The 23,584-nt window shown below is 31.2% G+C and overlaps 1 protein-coding gene across 1 annotated transcript; it reads left to right on the forward strand.

The window, feature by feature from the left end:
* Window positions 1-1,879: 1,879 nt before the first annotated feature.
* On the forward strand, window positions 1,880-8,933 carry LOC110644973 (protein GRAVITROPIC IN THE LIGHT 1). The gene is made up of 3 exons (XM_021797953.2): window positions 1,880-2,145; window positions 2,565-2,669; window positions 7,056-8,933. Exon 3 carries the CDS (start codon window positions 7,056-7,058, stop codon window positions 8,448-8,450), a length of 1,395 nt encoding a protein of 464 aa, XP_021653645.2. The 5' UTR covers window positions 1,880-2,145; window positions 2,565-2,669; the 3' UTR covers window positions 8,451-8,933.
* Window positions 8,934-23,584: the final 14,651 nt, after the last annotated feature.

A 23,584-nucleotide genomic window follows, 5' to 3' on the forward strand; every position in this document is an offset into this window, starting at 1 on the left:
AATTATTATAAATAGACAGATCGACTTTATATTTAGAGCTTATAAATTTATTTGATAAATTTATAAGTTAAGATAAATACCCACTTATACTAATATCTTGCCTTCCTCACTACTAGAGAACTCAATTTGGTAAATTTGATGATTGAGTAGTTATTTTGTATATAATTCGATAATTTTCTATTTTTTTTAAATAAAATATAAAATAAAATTTTCAATTTTCACTTTTGTAACAATTTTTTAAATTATTAATTTTTTTTATATGGTTTGAATCTCACCGTTAGCAAATTTTTCATTTAATAAATTTTAATTTAATTAAGAATTTAATTTATAATTAAAATTTTGAAAGTTAATTAAATAGGTGAAATGGGCAATTTTAATTTATTATGTGAATAAAGATATGCCCAAAAGTAAACATGACAAAAAGAAAATCTTAGAAGAAAGACAATGTGCAATTAATGTCCCCATCAATTGTTGCCAACAATCGGTCAATACAAGAGTTAGGTGTGATTGACCATCAAGAAAACCAAAACTTATTTAAAAATAAAAAATAATTTTCATTTTATAAAAAATAATGGTTAATTATATAAATATATACTATTTCTTAAATCATAATTTTTAATTTGTAAATATATATTATATATTTTTATAATGATCATAATAAATATTAAAAAAAATAATTGTATTAAAAATATGTTAATTATTAACAAATGATTGCTAAACATAGCAATTTTGGTGGCTTTTAATGTTGATAAAATTAGCCTTTGTCAAATTGATTAAACTTCCTTTTATAATTTGACAATATCTTCATCATTAATTATCAATAACTTTTTTTTTCCTTAATTACCATAAATTTCCATTTTCCTACATGTGTAAATTGTCTATGTGATCCTCCAAATATTCTATAATTTCCCATTGAATGATAGAAGTTTAAAGATACCAAAAGAAATAATTTTATTAACGTTTATTTTTTATCGAATAAAAAATAATTTTTTTTAAAATATTTATGATTGTAGTTAATTTTTTCATATTATAATTAAATCTGAGTTAGTTATCACAATTATAATTAAAATATTAATCTAAATTTTAAAAGTTAATATTAAATTATAATATAGTTCATAAAATTTTATTTGTTAATAAAATAATTTATTGGTTTTAATTATATTTTTAAATATTATATAAAATATATTTATAATATAAATTTTTTTATTAATTAAAATATAATTTTTTCAAAAATTATATAATTATAAAATAATCATACTATAAAAATTTATTTTAATTATTAATTATGCAAACTAATCACGTTATAATAAAACAATAAGAATCAAACTTTCCCAAGCTGAAATTAAAATCGCTATTAAACCAGACCGAAATTAGCTATGAACCGTCTGCAACTGTCTAATGTCAGTCCGATTCCAATTAATGCCCTTAACAAAATCTAAATCACCCGTTTTGAGACGGGACGGTGGTAATGTCCACCTGTAACTGTCGATAAGCATAAGCCAACTGTCAACGCGTCAGCAAATTTCGTGGGCTCCACAACATTCTGATTCTTTTGCCACCTGTACTGAAAACAGCAAAATACAAAATACTCGTACATTTCCCTCAAGTCTTAGCGTTCACACACAACACTCTTCCCAAAGCCAAACGCAAACCTTTCATTTTTCCCCAAGTCCACGTATGAGCCTACGTTTGATCTCTTGCATGTCAGATTTTTCCTACGAAATCTCAAAAATACCCAAACCATACTCTCAAACTCAAAGCTTATCACTTCAAAACAATATGGTAATATCTAAGAAAAGCAAGGGTAATAGCGTAACTAAAATTAAAACACAAGACAGCGACCCAACCCCAGGCTCCTTTTAATTCCCAATGGCCGGACAGCTTCCTAGTCTCTGTCCTGTTTTGATTTTTCACACTTCTTCTCCATCTTCGGCTCGGATTGTTTGGTTTTTCCTGTCTCGGACCTCTCGCAGAGAGCTTTTATGGCAATAGCGATTTAATCTCTGCTCTAAGAAAAGCAAATTTCTTGATTAGATTAATTTGGAAAGAATCAACGAAGACGTTGGAGAGAAGTGCTTATCAGTTTTTATTTGTTTTTTTGGGTCAAACTGACAGATTTTTCTGTGAAGGTTCTTAGTTTTCAAGGTAAGTTAGAACTGTAACTGGTTACTGCTCAACAAACTTTCTTTCTTTTGATGGTTTTTGTTTTTCTTTCATTGATGGCTGTTTTTTTTTCTCTGTTTTCTGGCGATTTGATTTTATTTTTTTTATGGAAAATGGCTTGTATTTTGGTTATAGCTGTACTGTCTATAGCTTTCTAGCGTCGTACTTTATGCACGTAAAGGGTTAAAGGGCGGGTTTGCTGTTTTTCTTATGATCGCCGTTTTGAGCTTTTTCATTGATCGTTTTGGAGTTGAGTTGTGTAAACTCTTGTTTTTCTGGTATTTTCTTTTTATTACTTTGAGAATAGAGGGAGACGAACATTTTTTTATAAGTTTGGTAGGTTTATGAGATTTTGGTTTTTGTTTGATGATTGATATGTATGTTTTGTGGTTAAATTACAGGGTTTTTGGTCTTGTAGAGGTCGGCAATAGCGAGGTCGTGTGGTTCTCTGTTCCTTGAGATTTTTCTATGAACAGAAATTGACGAAATTTCCCTGCATTTTCGAGGTACGCTCGTTATATTCAATTTTCAATGGCAAAATTGAAAACAAAAAATAAATCGTTAAAGTTTCCTGAAATTCAATATTTTGATTTATATAGCTAACAATAAGGTTTAAGACGGCGCAGTTTTGATCTATAGAAGGACTTAATTTTTACGAAATTAAATAGTAAAATCCAAATCAATAAACTTTAGGGATTTATATTAGAAATATTTTCAGAACTAATCAAATCAATAGTTAAAAAAAATTGGAAAATAAAATGAACAATATGTTTATTATACAAAATATATTATCAAATTTTTTTTTTAATTGTTTAAATGTAATCTCTCAATATTAATTTCACGAAAGACATATTCAGCAGTGAATTGCCTAATAATGCATGTATGTTATTGTAAATTATTACCAAATAATGCAGTTAATTTTTTGGATTACTGAATTTGGCATTGCACGTGTGTGCTACTGCACCTTACTAGTAGGCACGTGCCTCACTCGGTTTTCTGCATTGAAATGTGAACCACACGTTTGTCACTTATCTAAAATTTTTTGAATATAATCAATTGTACCTAGAATAATTTTAGGAAAAAGTACAGTTAAGTATACTGTGGTTTATGCCTTTTATTAAAGGGATTTGAGGTTTTCTTTTTTACACGTAAGGGTCAGTGATTTAATGTCCTTGGCAATTAAGAAATAAAGTGGCTAACGGTATTAAATATTTATTGACATGACAGACATGCGCTGACATGGCAACAACATGGCAAACATAGTGTTGGCATGGCATGACATCAATGCCATGTTAGCGACAAATTAGCGCCACGTCAACAATTTATTATTATCATTATTATTATTATTTTGGGATCTAAGTGTAAAAGGTTAAAAGCACATGTTCTTTAAGTGTCAAAAGTTAAAAGTACATCTTCCTTAAGTGCCAAAAAAAGGAAAGTTTAGGTCTTGAATGCTAAAAATTTGAAAGTATATTATACTTAAGTATACTCTATATTTTGATTTACAAATAAGTACTTAAGTATTATAATTATTTCTAATCCTTTTGCCTTTGTCTCTCGTCAGAAATGAGTGAGGGAGACAGGGATAGAAGAGACCCAAGTAAGAAGAAAGAGAGAGAGAGAGATGGATAGAGGGAGACAAAAATGGAGAGAGGGAGACAGAAATGGAGAGAGATCCACATAGTAAGAGAGTGAGAGGGCGAAAGAGATGGATAGAGGGAGAGAGACCTAAATAGAAAGAGAGATGACGAAAGATATGGACAAGAGAAACAGAGTGAGAGGAAGAGACAAAGGCAAATGGATTAAAATAATTATAATTTTTAAGGACTTATTTATTAAAATATAAGGATTTATTTATAAATCAAAAGTAAAATATATTTTAGTATCATGTAAATTCAAACTTTTAGCATTCAAGGTCTTAACTTTATTTTTTTGGCATTTAAGTGAAATGTGCCTTTGACCTTTTGCTCCCAAAGTAAAAAAAAATAATGAAAATGCTAAGGTGACGATGACTTGTCATTGACATGGCATTGATGTCGTGACACGTTTGTTACATCATCACCATGTCAGCGTATACCTGCTACATTAGTAAATATCTAATACCGTTAGTCACTTTGTTCCTTAAGTGTCGACGGTGTTAAACCACAGGTTTTTACGTGCAAAAAAGAAAATCTCAAATCCTTTTTAATAAAACTCGTAAAGGGCACTTAAATTTACTTTTCCATAATTTTATTATGATTAGTAATTATGATACATTCCATGCAAAATATTATTTATGCATTCATCTATAATAGTGTGTTAGAAGTAGTCTAATGTTCATCTCATAATTAAGTGTGTGAAGGTGGATGATGATAATTTTTTTTTTTTTTAAAGTTCATTAGGTTTTTATTGAAATTTAAAATTGAAATCTCATGATTTTTTAAGAACTATTAATCACATGTCAATTTGAGATAATGGTAATGTGCTCCTTGTAATCTCTTGGGCAATCCTTCTCCTTAGAATTAGATTTTTAGAGTGAGTTAGATCCAACTCATTTTTTTAAATATGGTATTAGAACCTTCTCAGTTGATATCGGACCTCTCATAGGTGTTTCACATTTCAAATGTTTGGTCCTAAACATGAAGAAAATATGTTAATATCTCATATCGGTTTGAGACTTCTCCCTCTTTGATGGACGACAGTACATAGTATGGGTTGCTTGTACAATTTTATAGTTACACAAGGATTTACTTACATTATATTGATGCAGATTACTAGATCCAAACCCATTGTTTGCTTTTATAAAACAGTGTAGGTTCATCCCAAAAAGCTAGTAGAAATCCATTAGTTTTTAGCTCTTAGACTGTTTTGGAGCTCTTTCAAACTCAAATAGCATGTGATTGTAATCTAATGATTACAATAAAAGCATTCAGAAATTCAAAATGCTAGAATAAGAATTTAGGAAGGGGATATAATGAGTAATACCATGAACTTACTTGGATTTGATGCCATGTTTATCTTATTTGTGGTTAAATCGCTAAGTGAAAAAAGCACAAATTAGTTTTGTCAAAAGGAATTAAATGCTCCAATATGAAAACATGATAAGTTGGCGAAGAAAAAAATGAGATGGAAAGGAGAGGTCTAAAATGATGTGTAGGAAGTAATATTTACACAATTTATAAGTTTTAAATATTGATATGGACTTAATATTTAACAAAATTGAATAGCAAAAAAATAAATATAGTGCTTGTTCGGCATTGCATTGGGAAGGTCAAAGTTACTTTTTTTTGTATAAAAGCACTATTTTAGATGCTATTAAAAAAACAGTGTAAAAAAAATTATTTTATTATTTTAGCGCTCTTGTGATTAAAATTTATTAAATTTAATTTAAAATAATTTTTTAATACTCTATAATTAGTATATTTTAAAAAGTGATTTCTCAACAACAATTCCAACAATAATGATAAATAGGCCTACAATCGACTCTTAAGTTATTGATGTTGTTTGTCAAAAAGAAAACTACTCCTCTGGAAATCAAGTGCTCAATGGCCACTATGGTCCCATGGATGATGTGTATATGACATAAAGTAGCATCCTCATATCATTACTCTTCTTTGTCTTCACCATGAAAAAAATGAATTACACACATTTTCTTTAGCTGTTCTTAAAATATCAACGCATGCTTTTTCTTGCAGTGAAGCAGAAAATTCAAAATATAGCAAAATTTAGTGGGTGTTATGCTGTCTTAAGGCATTTCACGTGCCATATAGTGTTCCATTTTCCATCTTTTTCAACATAAAATGTGATTTTCACTAGGGCAGGGTTTCTTGATGCTATTATTGCAAAACTTCAAATGCATTAATTTCAAGCCTTAAAAAAAAAAGAAAATTACAATAGGTTGACGAATAATGTAAAATTCTATCATTTTTTATGATATGAAATTTTATAGCAGAATTTCAAATACAACACCACAATAATTAAACCTTAATTCCAAACTGGAATTGGCTCTATGGAATTGGCTATATAGCAAAACTTTAAATAAGAAAAAAAAAAAAAAGAAAAAATCTACTTATTCACATATAGTTCTCTTGCTATGCTTCTCATTCACTTTCTCTCTCTCTTTGTCTGGAAGTTGAATAGGACATATGAAGCTGACTTTTGATTTCACATGAAGACATGATTGCCCCATAAATAAATTATGTAATCTAGAGTAATAGCTTTCTTTTGCTATTATAGGAGAGGATTCCAAGATTGCATTAAAATTATTAATTGCATGTTTCTCCTTGCAATTAGAGCTGGTTACATTATAATATTATAACAACAAAGTTGCTATCCAGACACTGCTGAATTGTATTGTAGGCTTAGTTTGACCCCAGCGGACATAGATGGTAGGCAGAACCACACTAGTTGTTAATTCCTCCACATACACTTTCTTTCCTTTTGATTCTTTGTGTATAGAATTTATGTTCTCATTGCGACCGAGGAACCTACCGTGCTTTTGAGAGGCATATGGAAATTTTAAATTTGAGTATGCTGTCCTTTAATCATCTTCATTTGGCTTCTTCTTCTTCTTCCTCTTCATTGTTCTCTTTTGTTCCTTTTCTTCTTTCATCCGTCACCCTCTTCTTTTTCTCTGCATTGAAGTCTTTCTCTTTTACTCTTTAAAAGGAAAGTAAATCGGAGACACTTGAAAGAACAAAAGAAAGGAAATTCTATCCTCCATTAACGGTCTCGATATAAGTGTCAAAGTATTTTGCTTTTCTTTTTCCTTCCATGCACTTGTCATCGTTGCTATCATCTTAAATCTTTATTGTCCCAACTTTTTTTTAGCTTTTAATTTAGAACCACTGAAATTCTTCATTCGTTGATTCTTTTATCGGTCATTCCATCATTTTGTGATAATTTTTCTGCAGATGGATTCTGTTAAACCATCTTCCGTGACTCCAAAAAAGAGTAGCTTGGCACGCACGGTGGCGAAAGTTCTTCATCTTCGTGCTGCAACTGGGATTGCTCCAGTTGATGGTGTGCAAAAAGTCAAGTCCCAGGAACAGGTCAAGAATGATAATAAGATTGGCAATAAGAGCACAATCAGTCTGCGTCAGTCCTTCAACATCAGCAATGATGACGAACACCAAAAGAGTTTGGCTGTGGAAGCTCTTCTTGCAAAACTGTTCGCCAGCATTTCTTCTGTTAAATCAGCATATGCTCAGTTACAGTGTGCGCAGTCTCCTTATGATGTTGATGGGATCCAAGCAGCTGATAAATTAGTGGTTTCCGAGTTGAAGAATTTGTCTGCGTTGAAACAGTGCCATTTGAAAAAACAGTTTGATCCTTCTCCGGAGACTACTTTGCTGTTGGCTGAAGTTCAGGAGCAAAAGAGTGTTTCAAAGACCTATGAAATTATGGGGAAGAAATTGGAGTCTCAGTTGAGGCTCAAGGACTCTGAGATCATATATCTTCGAGAAAAATTGGAGGAATTTAATAGACAGAACCAGTTATTTGAGAAAAGATTGGATAGAAGTGGACAGCTGTCTATGCCTGACAATCTTCACCTATCAGGTTTGAGTCCTAGCCATTTCCTAGCAGTTGTTCGCTTCACAGTCAAGTCGATCCGAAGCTTTGTCAAGCTGATGATTTATCAGATGGAAGCTGCTGATTGGAATCTTGACGCTGCAGCCAATTCGATTGTATCAGACGTGGTCTACTGGAGAGCTGATGACAAATGTTTTGCATTTGAATGCTTTGTTTGCAGGGAGATGTTTGAAGCTTTCAATTTGCCAAACTTCTCCCTTCCTTGCGAGTCTTTGCCAAAGGGAAAGAACAAGCAACATTACTTTCTCAGGAGATTCACAGAACTAAAATCTGTCAAAGCGAAGGAACATCTTGCAGAGAATCCCAAATCGACATTTGCAAAATTCTGCAGAGCCAAGTACTTGCAACTTGTTCATCCCCAGATGGAAACATCATTCTTTGGCAATTTAAGCCAAAGAAACCTTGTGAATTCTGGTGAATTCCCTGACACTACCTTCTTCACCTCATTTGCTGAAATGGCAAAGCGAGTGTGGCTTCTACATTGCTTGGCCTTTTCTTTCGAGCCAGAGGCCTCAATCTTTCAAGTACGCAGCGGCTGTCGATTTTCTGAAGTTTACATGGAATGTGTATGTGAGGATGCACTGCTTTCGTCCGAAAATGCACCAGAAGCTGACCCACCAGTTGCATTCACTGTCGTTCCAGGCTTCAAGATTGGTAAAACTATTATACAGTGCCAGGTTTACCTCTCTCAAATCCAAACCAAGGTAAATCGGTAATCTTCATTTTCATGGATAACAGCACCTCCAGGAAGCTAGACCCACAACAAGGCCATAGTCATGATTCCTCATGAGTAACCTGGTAGCTGGGTGTCTCCTGTGGGGGCTTGGCTTCTTGATGTAAGGTAAACCTAAAACGTTGACATTTGATCGGACGGTGAGGGTGATGTGGGCCCACTGACAACATCAAAAAGCAAGAACTGGAGGCCATGGTCATGATTTTTCATCTTTTGTATTTTGAGTAAAGAAATGGTTGATGATGGAAGAAATGTGGCTTTGCCTTGGTTTTGTGGCCAATTTGAAAGGGAGAAAGAAAGGGTAGATGGCAACCTTTGATTTAATTATTAGAATTATGGAAGACATGGTTGCAAATTTGTTAATATTAGGCGAATGACACAAGGATTTGTTTATTCTCGTTTCTCAATGTTATGATGTTTTTCATGTACATAATAAAATAATATAGTAGGGGGAGTCTTTTATATATATATTAATATGGGTGAGTGAATTCCAACTCGTTTATAGCTTTGGATGCTTTCCCAGAATGGTGCCCAGCTTTCAGTATGTAGTTGTCTGGTGCTCTCTCTGTCATTCTCTCCTTTATTTTAGATAATTCCTGGTGCATACGAATGGATTTTACCAAATTTTATAAAATATATTTATAAATTTAAATTTAAATATTTATTTTCAATAAAAATTTATTTCTCATTCTTAATAATAAATTTTATAAAATTTATTATAATTAAAATAAATTTCAAACTTAAACTCATATTTTAAATGGTAAAAATATCTTCTATTATACCTCAACCTCTTTCATTTTCTTTTACCATTCACTCTCATTTTGGTTATGTGACAAACACACATAAATTTGAGAAAAAAAAAAGCACACAAAAATATAGATACAGATATAGACATGAACACAGATAAATATTGACATAACAATGAACACTAATATAGGCATAGATGAATTTGAATAGACAAAAGTAGACAAAAATATACAGATAGACACATATTCAAATAAAAATAGATATAAATAGACATAGACGTACATAGACAGACACTGATACATATATAGACAAATAAATATATATACAAATAAACAGATAAACATAAATATAAACACACAAATTGACACAAACACAGACATTGATAAATAAATATAGACATAGGTACGAACAAAAATAGATAGAATTGCATTATAATTATTTTAAATATGCATTCATAAAAAAAAAAGAAAAAGGAAAATTTATACAATAATAGATATAAAAAAGGATTTTTTTAAAAAAATTATATTTAAAATTAAAATTTTCATTCACACTAAGCACAAAATTTATTTCATTTAAAATGAATTTTATATTTAATATATAATATACCAGAGAATTAATTTATAAATGAATTCTATCATTAAATTTATTTGCAATGAAAATATTTTTATCATGAATTCAACTAAACAGACCTAAATATTACATAATTTTTTTTTAGGTTGATATGTTCGGAGCTTTGCAGCTGTAGTTTACGGAAAATTTTTACGTAGATTTATTTTTTATTTAATTAATTTTAAATAAATTCAAGAATTTGTAATTTTAAAAATAATCTAATAGAGTTAAATTATTCTATCGGACTAATCACATTGCAAAACTTTAAATTAAATTAAATTAAATAGAAATTGTAAAATGAAATTTAAAATTTTATAAATTATTAATATAATTCATATGCAGAGATACATATTTGTAAATTAATTTAGAGTCTTATTATCAATGTTGTTATTAATTTTTTAAATATATTAATTGAAATTATTAAAAATTTAGCTTGAAAATGAATTTAATAAATTATATTTATAAAATATTAAAATAATAGATAATTTTTAATAATATTAAAAATAAAAAATATTATTCAATTTACCTTTGTATTAATTAAAATGTTCAATTTAGCCCAATTTTTACTTTCGATTCAAAATAGTTTCTGCAATTTTTTTTAGTAAGAAGTCTCAGAAATTTTTATTAAAACTCAAAATAGTCTAACAATTTGAAAGTGAGACGCGTAAATATAATTAAATAAATATTTAATAGTTTTTCTATTTTTAATAATAAAATATTGTTTTTAAATATAACTAATCAATATTAGTTAATAAAATAATATTTTTATAGTCTCATATAATTGAATAAATTTATAGAATTAAAATTAAAAGGTATAAAAATACTATATTTATATCTTCACATAACTAATTAAAATTCAACATTTATAATTAATAATAATTGATTAAAACTTAAAAAATTAAAAAATGTTATTTATATTTTTCATATAATTAATTAAAAATAAAAATTATAATTAACTAAGATTAAAAATGTAAAAAAATTATATCATATTTTCATATAATTTGTTAAAATTAAATAAAAATAATATTTTCATACTTTCATATAATTAATTAAAATAAAAAAAATTCAAATTCAAATTTTAAAATTAAATACAGTTAACTAAAATTAAAAATATAAAATATTTTCATTAAAAATATAAAATATTTTCATTAAAAATATTATTTATATCTATTCATATAATTAACTAAAATTAGAAAAACGAAAATAATTATAACTATAATTAATTAAAATGAAAGATATAAAGAAAATATTTTTATATTTCATATAATTATTTAAAATTTAAAATTCATTATAATTTAAAAAATATAAATTAATGTAGAATGAATGAACTCATGCACCTCTAGAGATTGTGGATTTCATACGCATCAATTTTGGACCTGAGCTTTGATGAAAACTTGAGGACTAGCTCGGCTTAAAAGTAAAAATTGGGTTAAATTGAACATGTTTATAAGCATATGGAGCAAATTGAATATTATTTTTTTAAAATAATATTTAAAAAAATTATAAGAAAAGCTCGGTAGCATAAGTTGAAACCCCTTGGAAGCTTGTCATTGAAGTGTACAAGCTCTATTGGGGATTGTGTCAAAAAAAATTGCTACTAAAGGAAACGGCTTGGGTCCCAAAACATGATGCCTACTTTGTTTAATTAAAGGTAAATTGTCTTAAAACTTTTAAAATTTATTATTATTATTATTATTATTATTATTATTATTATTGTCGCATTAAAAAAATCATTAATTTTCAATTCTGCTTACCAAATATTTTTTTTTTAAATCTTTTCCTTTTAACTAATATAATCTTGTTATCAATAATGCAGTTGAGGAAGACCTATTTAATCTTAAATCTTTTAACTCTTATGGGATATTTGATACGAAGTTAATAAAAGGGTAATAGTTATTATTGTAACATTTAATTCTTATTAATATTGTTTGATTACTTAAAGAGAATAGATTAATTTTTCACCTTATTAATATTTATACTTTTTTGGAGATTAAATGTTAATCTTGAAAGGCCAATATCAATAATCACATTAATTAAAGGTTAAAATTTATAAAGATAATATTTAATTATTAATTTTTTGACCTTCTACCAAATACATCATTGATGCATCGGAGGAAGAAAATTAATGTTAAAAGGAGAATGATCATAACTTGAACCGAGAAGGACGAAATAAACCAACAATGGAAGGCTAAACCAAACCACATACAAGTAGCTGAAAAAGTTCAAATGAAATAGGCAAAATATCATACTTTTTCACACAGTCAAAACTACCAAAACCTAGGGCCAACCCGAAGCATCTCTGGCTACTGCTGCAATCGAAACTCTGCTTCTAGATTTATCCACTGCTCCATCAAAGTTAATTTTGATCATTCCTTGCTGAGACGCAGACCAAATGTTGGGATACTGATTTGCAATACACGCAGATGCTTAGATAAATGCTTCTACTTGCCATATCATTGTAGGGCTAACAAACAATCAAACAAGAAACGCACATTTTTTGCACATTTCTCTGAAACACACACAAAATCAATTTAATTTCTATATAATTATTAAAAACAATTTATCAGATATATTAATAAATTATATTTTTTTATTTTAAAGATATTCAATCTTTAATAATATTTTTTGACTTAATGCTTTTACTTTATTTTATGCTGTCATACATGTTAAAAGATTTTTTACTAATTCTCTTCTGAGTCAAGAATTAAAATTCTATATTTTAAAAATCTTTACTTAAAATTTTTTTTCTACTTTTATTTTAATTCGATCGATTATTTCAGTTTAAATTAAATACTATATATATATATTAACAAAATAACTAAATTTTTTATTAATATATAGAAAAAATAAATAATTTAAACGGTTGAAGTTTACTCAATTTAAATTAAATAAAAATTTAAATTATTACGAAATGAATTTCTCCGTTCTAGTGTTTAAATAAGTAAAATAATATATAGTGTTTAACTGTTATATATATGTATATATATATTCAAATTAAATATATGGTCAAAGCTCAAATGTCCAATACTTACTTTTATGACTTTGATTTTTCCAAGCAGTTGGAGACATCCTCTATAAGTTTCTTAGTATTGGATACATCCAACAAATTATTATTGTGACAAGACTAAGTATAATACATGCACCTTGCCAACTACCCACAAATTAATTTTCCGATTCCAAGGTGTTATCCACTAAATATTCCAAGGTGTTATCCACTAAGTATCGTAGTTAAAATGAATAGATTTGCTTGAAGGGGAAATTTTTTATCTAGATCTGATTGATCATGAGCTAAAGATATAAATATGTAGAATTTATATATTTAATAGGTGAATGTCATTGTATATTATGTGTTTTGATTCATGATAGCCGAGTTTAAATAAAAAAATTTAGTACAAAAAAAAGGATTACCAATAGACCGAATCAATTGCTAATCCATTAAAATCGGTTACTAATCGATTTAACAACTGATTTAGCAACAGATTCAGTCGGTTACAATGTAGTTGATTGCAGATAGCAACCGATAATCAAATCAGTTGTTAAATTAATTAATTATTAAAAAAATAAAACTTTTAGTGAAAAAACTATCGGTTACTAGTAACAACCGATCTAGCAACCAAAATCGATTGCTAATAGCAGTTGAAATATAATCAGTTGTAAAAAATTTGGTATCTTTAATTTTATAATTTTACAAATATTTTGTAAATTAGTTATTATTTACAACTAATTTAGCAACCAAAAAGTCGGTTATTAATTTAAAAAAATAAAAAAAAATAAATTTCCAAATAACAAATAAAAAATTCAAGTAAATAAAATTTTCAAAAATTACTAAAATAAGAAATTATTAATGAACAATTAGTACTAAAAATTAATATAAAGATATTATCAAAAAATTACTAATTATAACTATTATAAAAAAATATTAACAAAAAATTACATATAAAAAGATATTTATAAGGCAAATTACTAAAAAAATTACTCTATATATATTATAACAAAAAAATTACTAAAAGATACTACAAATAAAAAATTATACTTATACTAAAATTTTTTTTATGTCAAAGAAAAATAAATTAAATAAAAAATATGAGAAAAAAAAAGATGAAGAAGAAGAAAAAAGATGATGAGGCAGATAGATGAGAAAGGAAAAGATGATGAAAAAGAAAATATATGAGAAAGAAAAAGATGAAAAAGAAAATAAATGAGAAAAAAAAAGATGAAAAAAATATATGAGAAAAAAAAGATAATGAAAAAAATATGTTAGAAAGGAAAAGATGATGAATAAAATAGAAGATAATGAAAAAATATGATAAAAAAATAAGAAAAAATAGAAGAAAAAGAGAAAAAAATAAGTAGTAGTTTATGTAAACGAATTAGCAACTGATTTTAGCAATTGATTGTTGGTTGCTAATTTTTTTTAAAGAATATTTAGGGGAAAAATTTTCTAATTGATTTGTAGATCAGTTGTAGATCAAAATTAAAAAAAAAAAGGACAAGAATTTTTTTTAGGGAAAAATTAGTTGTAAAAATCAGTTGCTGTTAACGACCGATTCACAAATTAGTTACAAATTCAAAAAAAGAAAATAAAAAATTGGGAGGGAATTTTTAAGGGAAAAAGTTGGTTTCAAAGCCTGTTGTAAATCAAACAAAGAAAATAAAAAATTAGGCAGGAATTCTTGAGGGGAAAAATATTGCAACCGATTTATAATTAGTAGCAAAAATTAATTGTGTACACCTTTATTTTTGTGACCTTATGGGCATGTGCATTGAAGTCGTGAGGAACCCAATGATAAAAAACTGTATAACTGTGAAATATATTTAGAAAAATTAAAAATAGATAATCATATATATAATATGTTTCTTCAAGAAAATAATTTTGAAGAGTAAAAAATATTTAATTAAATTTAAATAAAATTTATTTTTTTGTTTAAATTTAATTTTGATAATTTGTTTTATTAAAAAAACCTAATTAGGCACTTTAAGGCCAATAAGGCCCAGTAGAGTATTTTGAATAAAAAAAATAAAAACTTACAATTCTTTTTTATTTTTAAAAGAAAATAAAAATTAAATAGAAAATTTTCATTTTAAGACTCCTTAATCTTCTTATTTAGTAATTACATAAACTTTCTACATAATTGTTTGACCTAAACATTATAGATACCTCACAAATAAAAAAAAAAAAAGTTGGAGAGAGAAAGGGGAGGGGAGAACAATACGATACAAGAAAACTTTCACTCCATCTCTCCAATTTGATAAGTTTTCCCCATTTCACTCTTTCTTTTTTCTTCTTGTTTTTTTACTCTTTCTTCAACAAACCTTCAAGATTTCTTTAAAGTACATGTTCTAAATTATGAATATTTAAGAAATATGTCATGCATTTATTCTTTCATGTTTTTGTGCCTTTAAACGGTCTTATATCTTTATAGCATTCATATATATATGAAAAATTTAAGGGTGATAACAACTCTATGCATGTTCTTGTTGCTGTCACTTTGTTTTTAATTAATTTTCATATACTTATATTTTTGTAAAAATTGTGTAAAAACTATATTTGTAATCTTCATAAACTTCTAATAATTTAAGCTTCAAGAATTATATAAAAAAAAAGCTATTAAATTGAGTAAGTTATGACTGTCTAAATTTAGGGTGTCTATAGATCACAATTTGCAGTGCAGTTGATTTTTAAGGCTCATATTTTTTTCAATTCTTTGTCTTTTTCTGAGATTCTTGCATCTAAAATTAAATTCAAGATCTTTTCTAACTTTTCCCATTGGTTTCATGAAAAAAATACTTTGTTGTTTGAGAGATATTGTAGTTTTAAAAAAGTAGTGCAAATCTATCACTGTCAAAATTTTTTATTTTTATAAATTATTTGATAATGATTTTAACCTAGTTATTAATTTAATATTTTAATATGATATTTGATCTTTCTCTTATAATTTTTCTGTAATTTTTGTACTTGTTTAGATATTTTTAGAAATTTAAAAATAAAGATACAATGAATTTGCTAGATCTAGAAATTTCATTTTATATATTTTTTTTTGGTGTTCAAGTTTTAAATTATATCTTGATCTAATTTTAATGATGTATATGATTTAATACGGTGTTATGAAGTGTTCGAACTAGGTTAGATAGACTCATGACCATTGTATAGTTTTGGCCCATTAAAGCTCATATTGTAAGTGATTAAATTTTTAATTGTAATGTTTATTTTATTTAAAAAAATAAATTGATATGTAGCCTTAAGGTAAGTACTAAAAGGGCAATATTGCGTGGAGCTTAGCAGGAGTAAGACAGAAATTAACTTGCTATACTAGAAGAGAAAACCATTTTTTTAAGGTAGCTTACCCCAATAATTAAAAGGTAAGTACCCCTTAAACTTTCTTAAAATAACAATTTTGTGTGTAATATGTATTAATAATATGATTTACTTAGTAAACAATAAAATCAATTTTGTATGTATTTTTAACCTTTTGCGTATTGAAATTTAATTAAATAAATATTAGGTCAATTACAATTAAATCTTGCTTGTAGGAAAAACCAACTTTGGCATGTAAATTAAATCTAATTAAATACTTGGTAAATTGTAAAATAAATTAGCATGTTAGAAACAAATTTTTTTAGGTTGTAATTATTTGGGACCTTTATGTGTTTATTAGAATAAATTATACATGTACAAAATTTATTTAGTTTAATTATCCTTAGGGTATCTTGGTAAGTAAATAAATTAATTAGTTATATAGAAACTTAAGGTTATTTGTACACTGAACTTGTTTGTAAATTAAATTGTCAATAATAAATTAATTTTAGTCATTTGGTAACCTTCACTTAATTTAATTTAGCAACCTCATAGATAGGGAGCATTTGTGCATGAAAATTATTTGTAAATAACAACCCTATTTAAATTACTTGTGTGTGTAGCTTTAGAAATTGCATTTTTAAGAAGAAGTTTGATAAATGAATAATAAATAAAACTTTTCAAAAAATTAGTATGGGATTGACACTTGAATTAACGGGGTTAAACCAGACGTAAGGGATGCCTAACACCTTCTCCTTACATACCCACTATCTCGAACCTAGACATTGGGTTATAGTGATGATGGTTGTGGAATCTCTGCAAGAAGTAAGTTGCCACCCATGCCCCCATCGAAATATTGAGTGCATCAATCAAGTCCCTTTGATTGTCTCTTCGGAAATTGACGTCTCAATTATATGTCCCTCGAAAAAAATAATGAATATGTCCTAGTTATTATCAGGGTAGCAACTTCTGTCTATTTATGCCTTTGTGGCATAAGTCCTTAATATTATGGTAGTGTTATAGGAAGACGGTACTTACTAGTGGACTCGATTTTATTATGATCGTATAATTGCATGTCTAAGAAATAATGTCTGAGGAGGTGGTATTTAAGTGAGACCGATGTGACTCTACCATCTTTCATAGGTATTACCTGGTGCACTTTATGCTATTTTAGTAGATGATCTTTTGCCCCACACCACAGGTTACTATTAGCAACTAAGAAGGAATTGGTTGTAAATAACAATCGATTTTAGCAACCGATTACAAATCGGTTACTAGTAACAACTTGTAACACCCTCCCGGTAGCAACTCCGTACATTCTACTGTTCCGGTGACCGGTGTCTGTCCGGACAGCTAGAACGTCCGGAAAAATATTTAAACTAAAGTCAGGAACCATAATTAACTCAAATATTAATAAGAAAAATTTAGTAAAAATTTTAGAAATAAAGTACAACCAAGTTAAACGAGCCGGTGCCCTAGTGAGGGGTAACTCAGAGGGAAGTTGCGGTTCTCGCAACGAGGAGCCCTAGACCCAGGGGAAAAATTATAAAATAATTTTTGGGACTCCAGAGAAGGGTTATTGAGGTTCCTATGGTATTAGAATGCCAAGAAAATATTTAGAAAAAATTTTCAATCGGTACAGACAATTTTGACCCGTTAAGCCAAACGGAGGGCATTTTGGTCATTTCGCCTTCAGAGGTGATTTTTGGCCGACTTGTCCAGTTGAGTAAATAATTAATATGACATAAAATATGAATAAACAGTACTAAAAATTAAATTGAAAATGAGTAGTGGAGGAAAGAAAAGAAATTGAGAAAAAGGCCTATTTATGACATCATGGTGATGTCATTTAAAATTACCAACCAATCACAATTAAGCAACCATTTGACTAACTTATCAAAAAGATAAATAAAGACTAAGGAAGACCAAAAACCAGCAGCCATCCCTCTTTCCTCAAGTGCAGCCGAAACCTTTGATTTCCCTAAACCTCCATTAATCCTTCAACCAAAGCTCAATTTCCTCCTTCATTTCACCCTAAAACCCTAGAGACCTTTCACTAAAATTTGTTCTTACACCTTGCAAAACCTTTTGGCAGCCAAGAAGAAGAGAAGAAAGTGAAGAATTTGAGCTTTTGAAAAGCTCCTAAGTGAGGTTAGTGCTATACTTTCACTCTCACTCCTTTAATCCTTACTAGAGCATCATTTTAAGTTAAGAAATTGTAAGAATTTGAAGTAAATCATATATGTTAGAGTATCTTCAATTTTCGGCAGCCCTAAGGAAGGATGAGTTTGATTGTTTTAATGAATTTAGAGTGGCTAGAAATGATGTTTAAGGTATGAATATGCATGGATGTTGAACTAGTGTGCTAATTGAGGTTTATGGGTAAATTGAATTGGACATTAGGGTTTTGAGAAGTAAAAATTGATTTGGCTTATGAAACTATTAAAGAACACTCTAATGGTCAATTAGTGACCATTTGAGGTATGTTGACCATAAATTGGACTGAAAAATGGCATGGCAAAGTGGAATGGTAGGCTGCCTAAAGACAGCAGAATGGTGACTGAGATTTCAGTCCAATTACACAGCCATAACTTTGGCTGTGTTGGTCCAATTGGTGTTTGGCCAATTGGACATGAAACTAGGCTTATAATGGCACATTTTTGCTGAAGAAACCATGCCCAAAAGACCAAAGCAAGAGGACCAAAAGTTGGCCCCAATCCGGATACCCTACAACAGCACCTGCAGAAATGACTAAATGAACAGTAACTGTTCATTTGGCCATAACTCACTGTAGATTTGGTCAATTGACCTGAAATTTTTACAGCAACAAGTTAAGACATAGACAAACAACTTTCATGAAGAAACCTACCCCAAATTATGGCCAAAACCAATTAAAAAATGCAATCATAGTCACTGTTCATGTTACTGTAGATATGGTCAATTCTGCAGATTGGCAATCCGGCCAGCTGTGGTTTTTGAGCCATATCTGGAGCTAAAAAACTCCAAATGGAGTGATTCAAAAAAGGAAATTCAACTAGACAAAATAAGGAACAACTTTCATGTTTGTCATTTCTTCAAATTCCCACTGAAACAGTGTTAAATGGAACAGTAAACATATGCTTCAAAAACTGAAATTTTCTGCCCTCTTGGTTTTAAGTTAGAAATGGTAATGGTGACCAATTCCAACAAGTTTTAAAGGCAAAATGTGGTATGTTGGGAGTGCCAAAACCAATGTACCTAATTTCTACCTAAAAGTCAACATATTAGTTGACCAAAGAGGTGAATAGTGACATCGAAAGTTGAAATCCAAAGATTGAAGAATTTTAAAGTATCGAATGCCCTAGTATACCTAACAAGATTGGTTTCGATAGTTTGGCATGCCAATAGGGTTCAGTTAGCAGTACTGCACATGGCAATATGCCATTCGGTGATTTTATGGCTTTTAGCCATTCTGACTTTGTATTGAGACTTGGCCTTGTGCCTGATGTTATTACAGCTTATTAGCTGTTCTGTTGCACACCGGGAGATGCATATGTGACCGATGGTGTGACGGCCCGAGGTACTAGGTACCCAGTGCGCCATACGTTATCCAGTCCAGTTGTCTAGTGTAGGTTACTTGGGCAACCAAATGAATGAAAGTGAACAAAGTTAATGAATTAATGTATATACCCATACTAAACAAATGAATCATACACATTCCCTACATATTTGTTTTCTTGCTATTTTCTTTTATTTTATTATTGCACCACTAAGCATTATTGCTTAGCGCGTTGCTTTTGCCACGCGTAGGTACTGGAGATACAGATCGTGAGCCCAGTAGACCACAACTGGGTGAGTCTATCTTGCAGTCCTGCTCAGTGTCCGTGTCACCTCAACTTCTGCAGTGCATTGGTAGGACACTAGGTGTCATTTTGACATTCTGTAATTAATTTTGATTTTCTTATATGTAATTAAACTTGTATAATGTATATTGATGTTCATGTAAATTATGAAAATTGTATTTGTAAATGGAAAAGTAAATGTTTATTTGTGATATATATGTGATCATCACATGTGATGGATGACTGAGAATTGAAATTGAAATGTTGAGATCTTGATATTGAGTTTTGTGATGATATTGGAGTTGAGAATGAATGAATTTGTTTATTGGAAGTGTTTTTCACAGGTTCCGAAGAACGGTTTTCTCCATTTTTAGCCGATACTCTGCCGGATTTTCTTTAAAAATTTTCGGAACCTCAAATAATTTATAATCTCAATAAATGACTTAAATGAACTATATTTCACAAATTATATTCAAAACTATAATGAAAATGAATTAAAAAGAATAAAAATGATTGAGATAAGATAGGGTGTTCCGGTACACCGTGTGACATAACTTACTCGGATACTTTGATACACTGTAGCTGGGTAAGGGGTGTCACATTTAGTGGTATCAGAGCACGGTTTAGGCGTTTCTGGGCCTAGATTGAGTCCATACCATGCATTGCATTTGTAAGAGTCGAGGTGACACTAATGCAGATCTGTTTGTCTTTCTTATTTTGAATAGGATATGGATCCTTCATCTCAGAGAGCAGTCGAGGAGGAAGTGGAGAGTCATGCTCCACCTGCAGCAGCTGAGACTGGGGGTAGGGGAGAACCTACTCCACCAGCTCAATCAGAGCCTGCTCAGCCTCCACAGGCCATGTTCCAACAAATGGCCGACTTCTTTAGACAAATGGCCGGAGTAATGCCAGCACCACTACCACCACCCGCTCCACAGCAGAAATCACACCTGGAAAGGCTAAGAAAGTTTGGGGCGGTGGATTTCTTCGGCAAGAGAGAAGATGACTCTGTTGCAGCCGATAATTGGTTGAACAGAACGGGCAGAGTCTTAAAACAACTCCACTGCACCCCAGAGCAAAACCTAGAGGCTGCCATATCCCTGTTGCAAGATAATGCCTACGAATGGTGGGACACTGTGTCCAGTGAAGTGCAGCCAGAAGCTATAACTTGGGACTTCTTTCTCTCCGAGTTCAAGAAGAAATATGTGGGTACTGTATACCTGGAAGAGAGAAGAAGAGAGTTTATTAACCTGAGGCAGAGACAGCTATCAGTGGCCGAATATGAGAAGGAATTTGTTCGATTAAGCCGCTACGGAAGGGAGATAATCCCTAATGAAGCTGAAAGATGTAAGAGATTTGAAGAGGGACTAAATGACAACATCAAGATCCAGCTCACTGCCTTGGGAATCACATAATTTAGCAAGTTAGTGGAAGCTGCAATAAGGGTTGAAAAAGTAAGAATAAGTGAGTAGACCAGAAGGGAGACACGGCAGAAGAGGGGCCCGGGTCAGTCTAGCTCATCTCCTGCACCTGGGAAGAAGTTCAGAGGTCCACCTGCACAGAGTTCAGGTCAGCCACATGGTCAGGGTCAGTCTCAGGGGCCCAGGCCACAGTTCACCCCTAGGAGAGGTCAGTCCACACCATCAGTGGGCAGCTCTCCAGGGATGGGATTCCGGGGACCAGCCCCAACATCTTCTGCATGTCCACACTGTCTGAAATGGCACAAGGGGGATTGTTGGAGAGTGACTGGTGCTTGCTTGAGATGTGGGTCAACAGAGCATCAGTTGAAGAACTGTCCACGCAGAACTACTACAGCTGCTCCAACACAAGCAGAAAGACCTGCTCCTGCACCACAGAGAGGTAGAAAATCTGGCAGATCTGACGCAGTGGGACCATCACAGAGGCCTGCATCCGAGCCAGCAGAGAGGCCAGATAACAGACCACCTGCCAGAAATTATGCCCTGAGAGCTCAGGAGGAGCAAGATGCCCCGGACGTCATCAGGGGTACGTTCTCCCTCTACACTACACCTGTGCATGCATTGGTGGATCCAGGATCCACTCATTCATACATCTGCATCAACTTACCCGTAGAAAGGGGGATACTAGTAGGGGAAAGTGACCAAGATATTCTGGTCACTAATCCATTGGGCCACAGTGTAGTGGTGAACAAAGTATACAAGGGTTGCCCGTTAAGGATTCAGGGGTGTGAATTCTTGGCAGACCTGATTGAGTTGCCCTTCCACGAGTTTGACGTGATTTTGGGAATGGACTGGTTGTCACGTCATCAGGCAATAGTTGATTGCAAATTGAAGAGAATTTCTCTAAAAACTTCAGAGGGTAATGAGATCACAGTTGTGGGGGAAAGGACAGATTTCTTGTTCAATGTCATCTCAGCCACAGTTGCAAGACGAATGATGAGAAAAGGATGTGAAGCCTACCTAGCACATGTGGTGGATACCAGGCAGGCTAAGCCAAACCTGGGTGACATACCCACAGTAAGAGACTTCCCAGAAGTATTCCCTGAAGAATTGCCTGGTTTGCCACCAGAAAGGGAAGTCGAGTTTGCTATTGAGACACTGCCGGGTACAGCACCCATTTCCATTGATCCTTATAGGATGGCACCCACTGAATTGAGGGAGTTGAAAACTCAGTTGCAAGAGTTGCTTGATAAGGGGTTCATACGCCCCAGTGTGTCACCATGGGGAGCTCCAGTGCTGTTTGTGAAAAAGAAGGATGGGACTTTGAGGCTATGCATCGATTACCGGCAGTTGAATAAAGTGACTGTGAAGAACAAATATCCGTTGCCTAGAATTGATGATCTATTTGATCAGCTGAAGGGAGCAGGAGTATTTTCTAAGATTGATCTCAGATCAGGGTATCATCAGTTGAGGGTGAAGGATGTAGATGTGCCCAAGACTGCATTCAGAACCCGATATGGGCATTATGAGTTTCTGGTGATGCCCTTTGGCCTAACGAATGCACCAAAGAGATTCATGGACCTTATGAACCGTATCTTCCATCCATACCTAGATCGGTTCGTAGTGGTCTTTATTGATGATATTTTGGTGTATTCCAAGACCAATGAAGAACATGATGAGCATTTGAGAATTGTTCTGCAAACCCTGAGAGAAAAGGAGTCAGATGCTAAGTCATCCAAGTGTGACTTTTGGCTGAATGAGATTGCATTCCTTGGACACATAGTGTCAGCTAATGGGATTAGGGTGGATCCCAAGAAAATAGAAGCAGTGATGGAATGGAAGCCTCCCAGAAATACAACTGAGGTCAGAAGCTTCTTGGGGCTAGCTGGGTATTACAGAAGATTTGTGAAAGGATTTTCCTTAATAGCTGCTCCAATGACCAAGTTGTTACACAAGAATGTTAGATTTGACTGGAATGACAAGTGTCAGACCAGTTTTGAGAAGTTGAAGGCTATGTTGACAGAGGCACCAGTGCTAACACAAAGGTCGTGAAAGGACTTTGTGGTCTACAGTGATGCCTCACATAATGGGCTAGGGTGTGTATTGATGCAAGAGGGGAAGGTGGTCGCTTATGCTTCCAGGCAGCTAAGGCCACATGAACAGAATTACCCTACCCATGATCTAGAGCTTGCAGCAATTATCTTCGCACTGAAGATATGGAGGCATT

This window comes from Hevea brasiliensis, chromosome 4 (assembly GCF_030052815.1).
Source record: "Hevea brasiliensis isolate MT/VB/25A 57/8 chromosome 4, ASM3005281v1, whole genome shotgun sequence".
NCBI classification, from domain to species: Eukaryota; Viridiplantae; Streptophyta; class Magnoliopsida; order Malpighiales; family Euphorbiaceae; genus Hevea; species Hevea brasiliensis.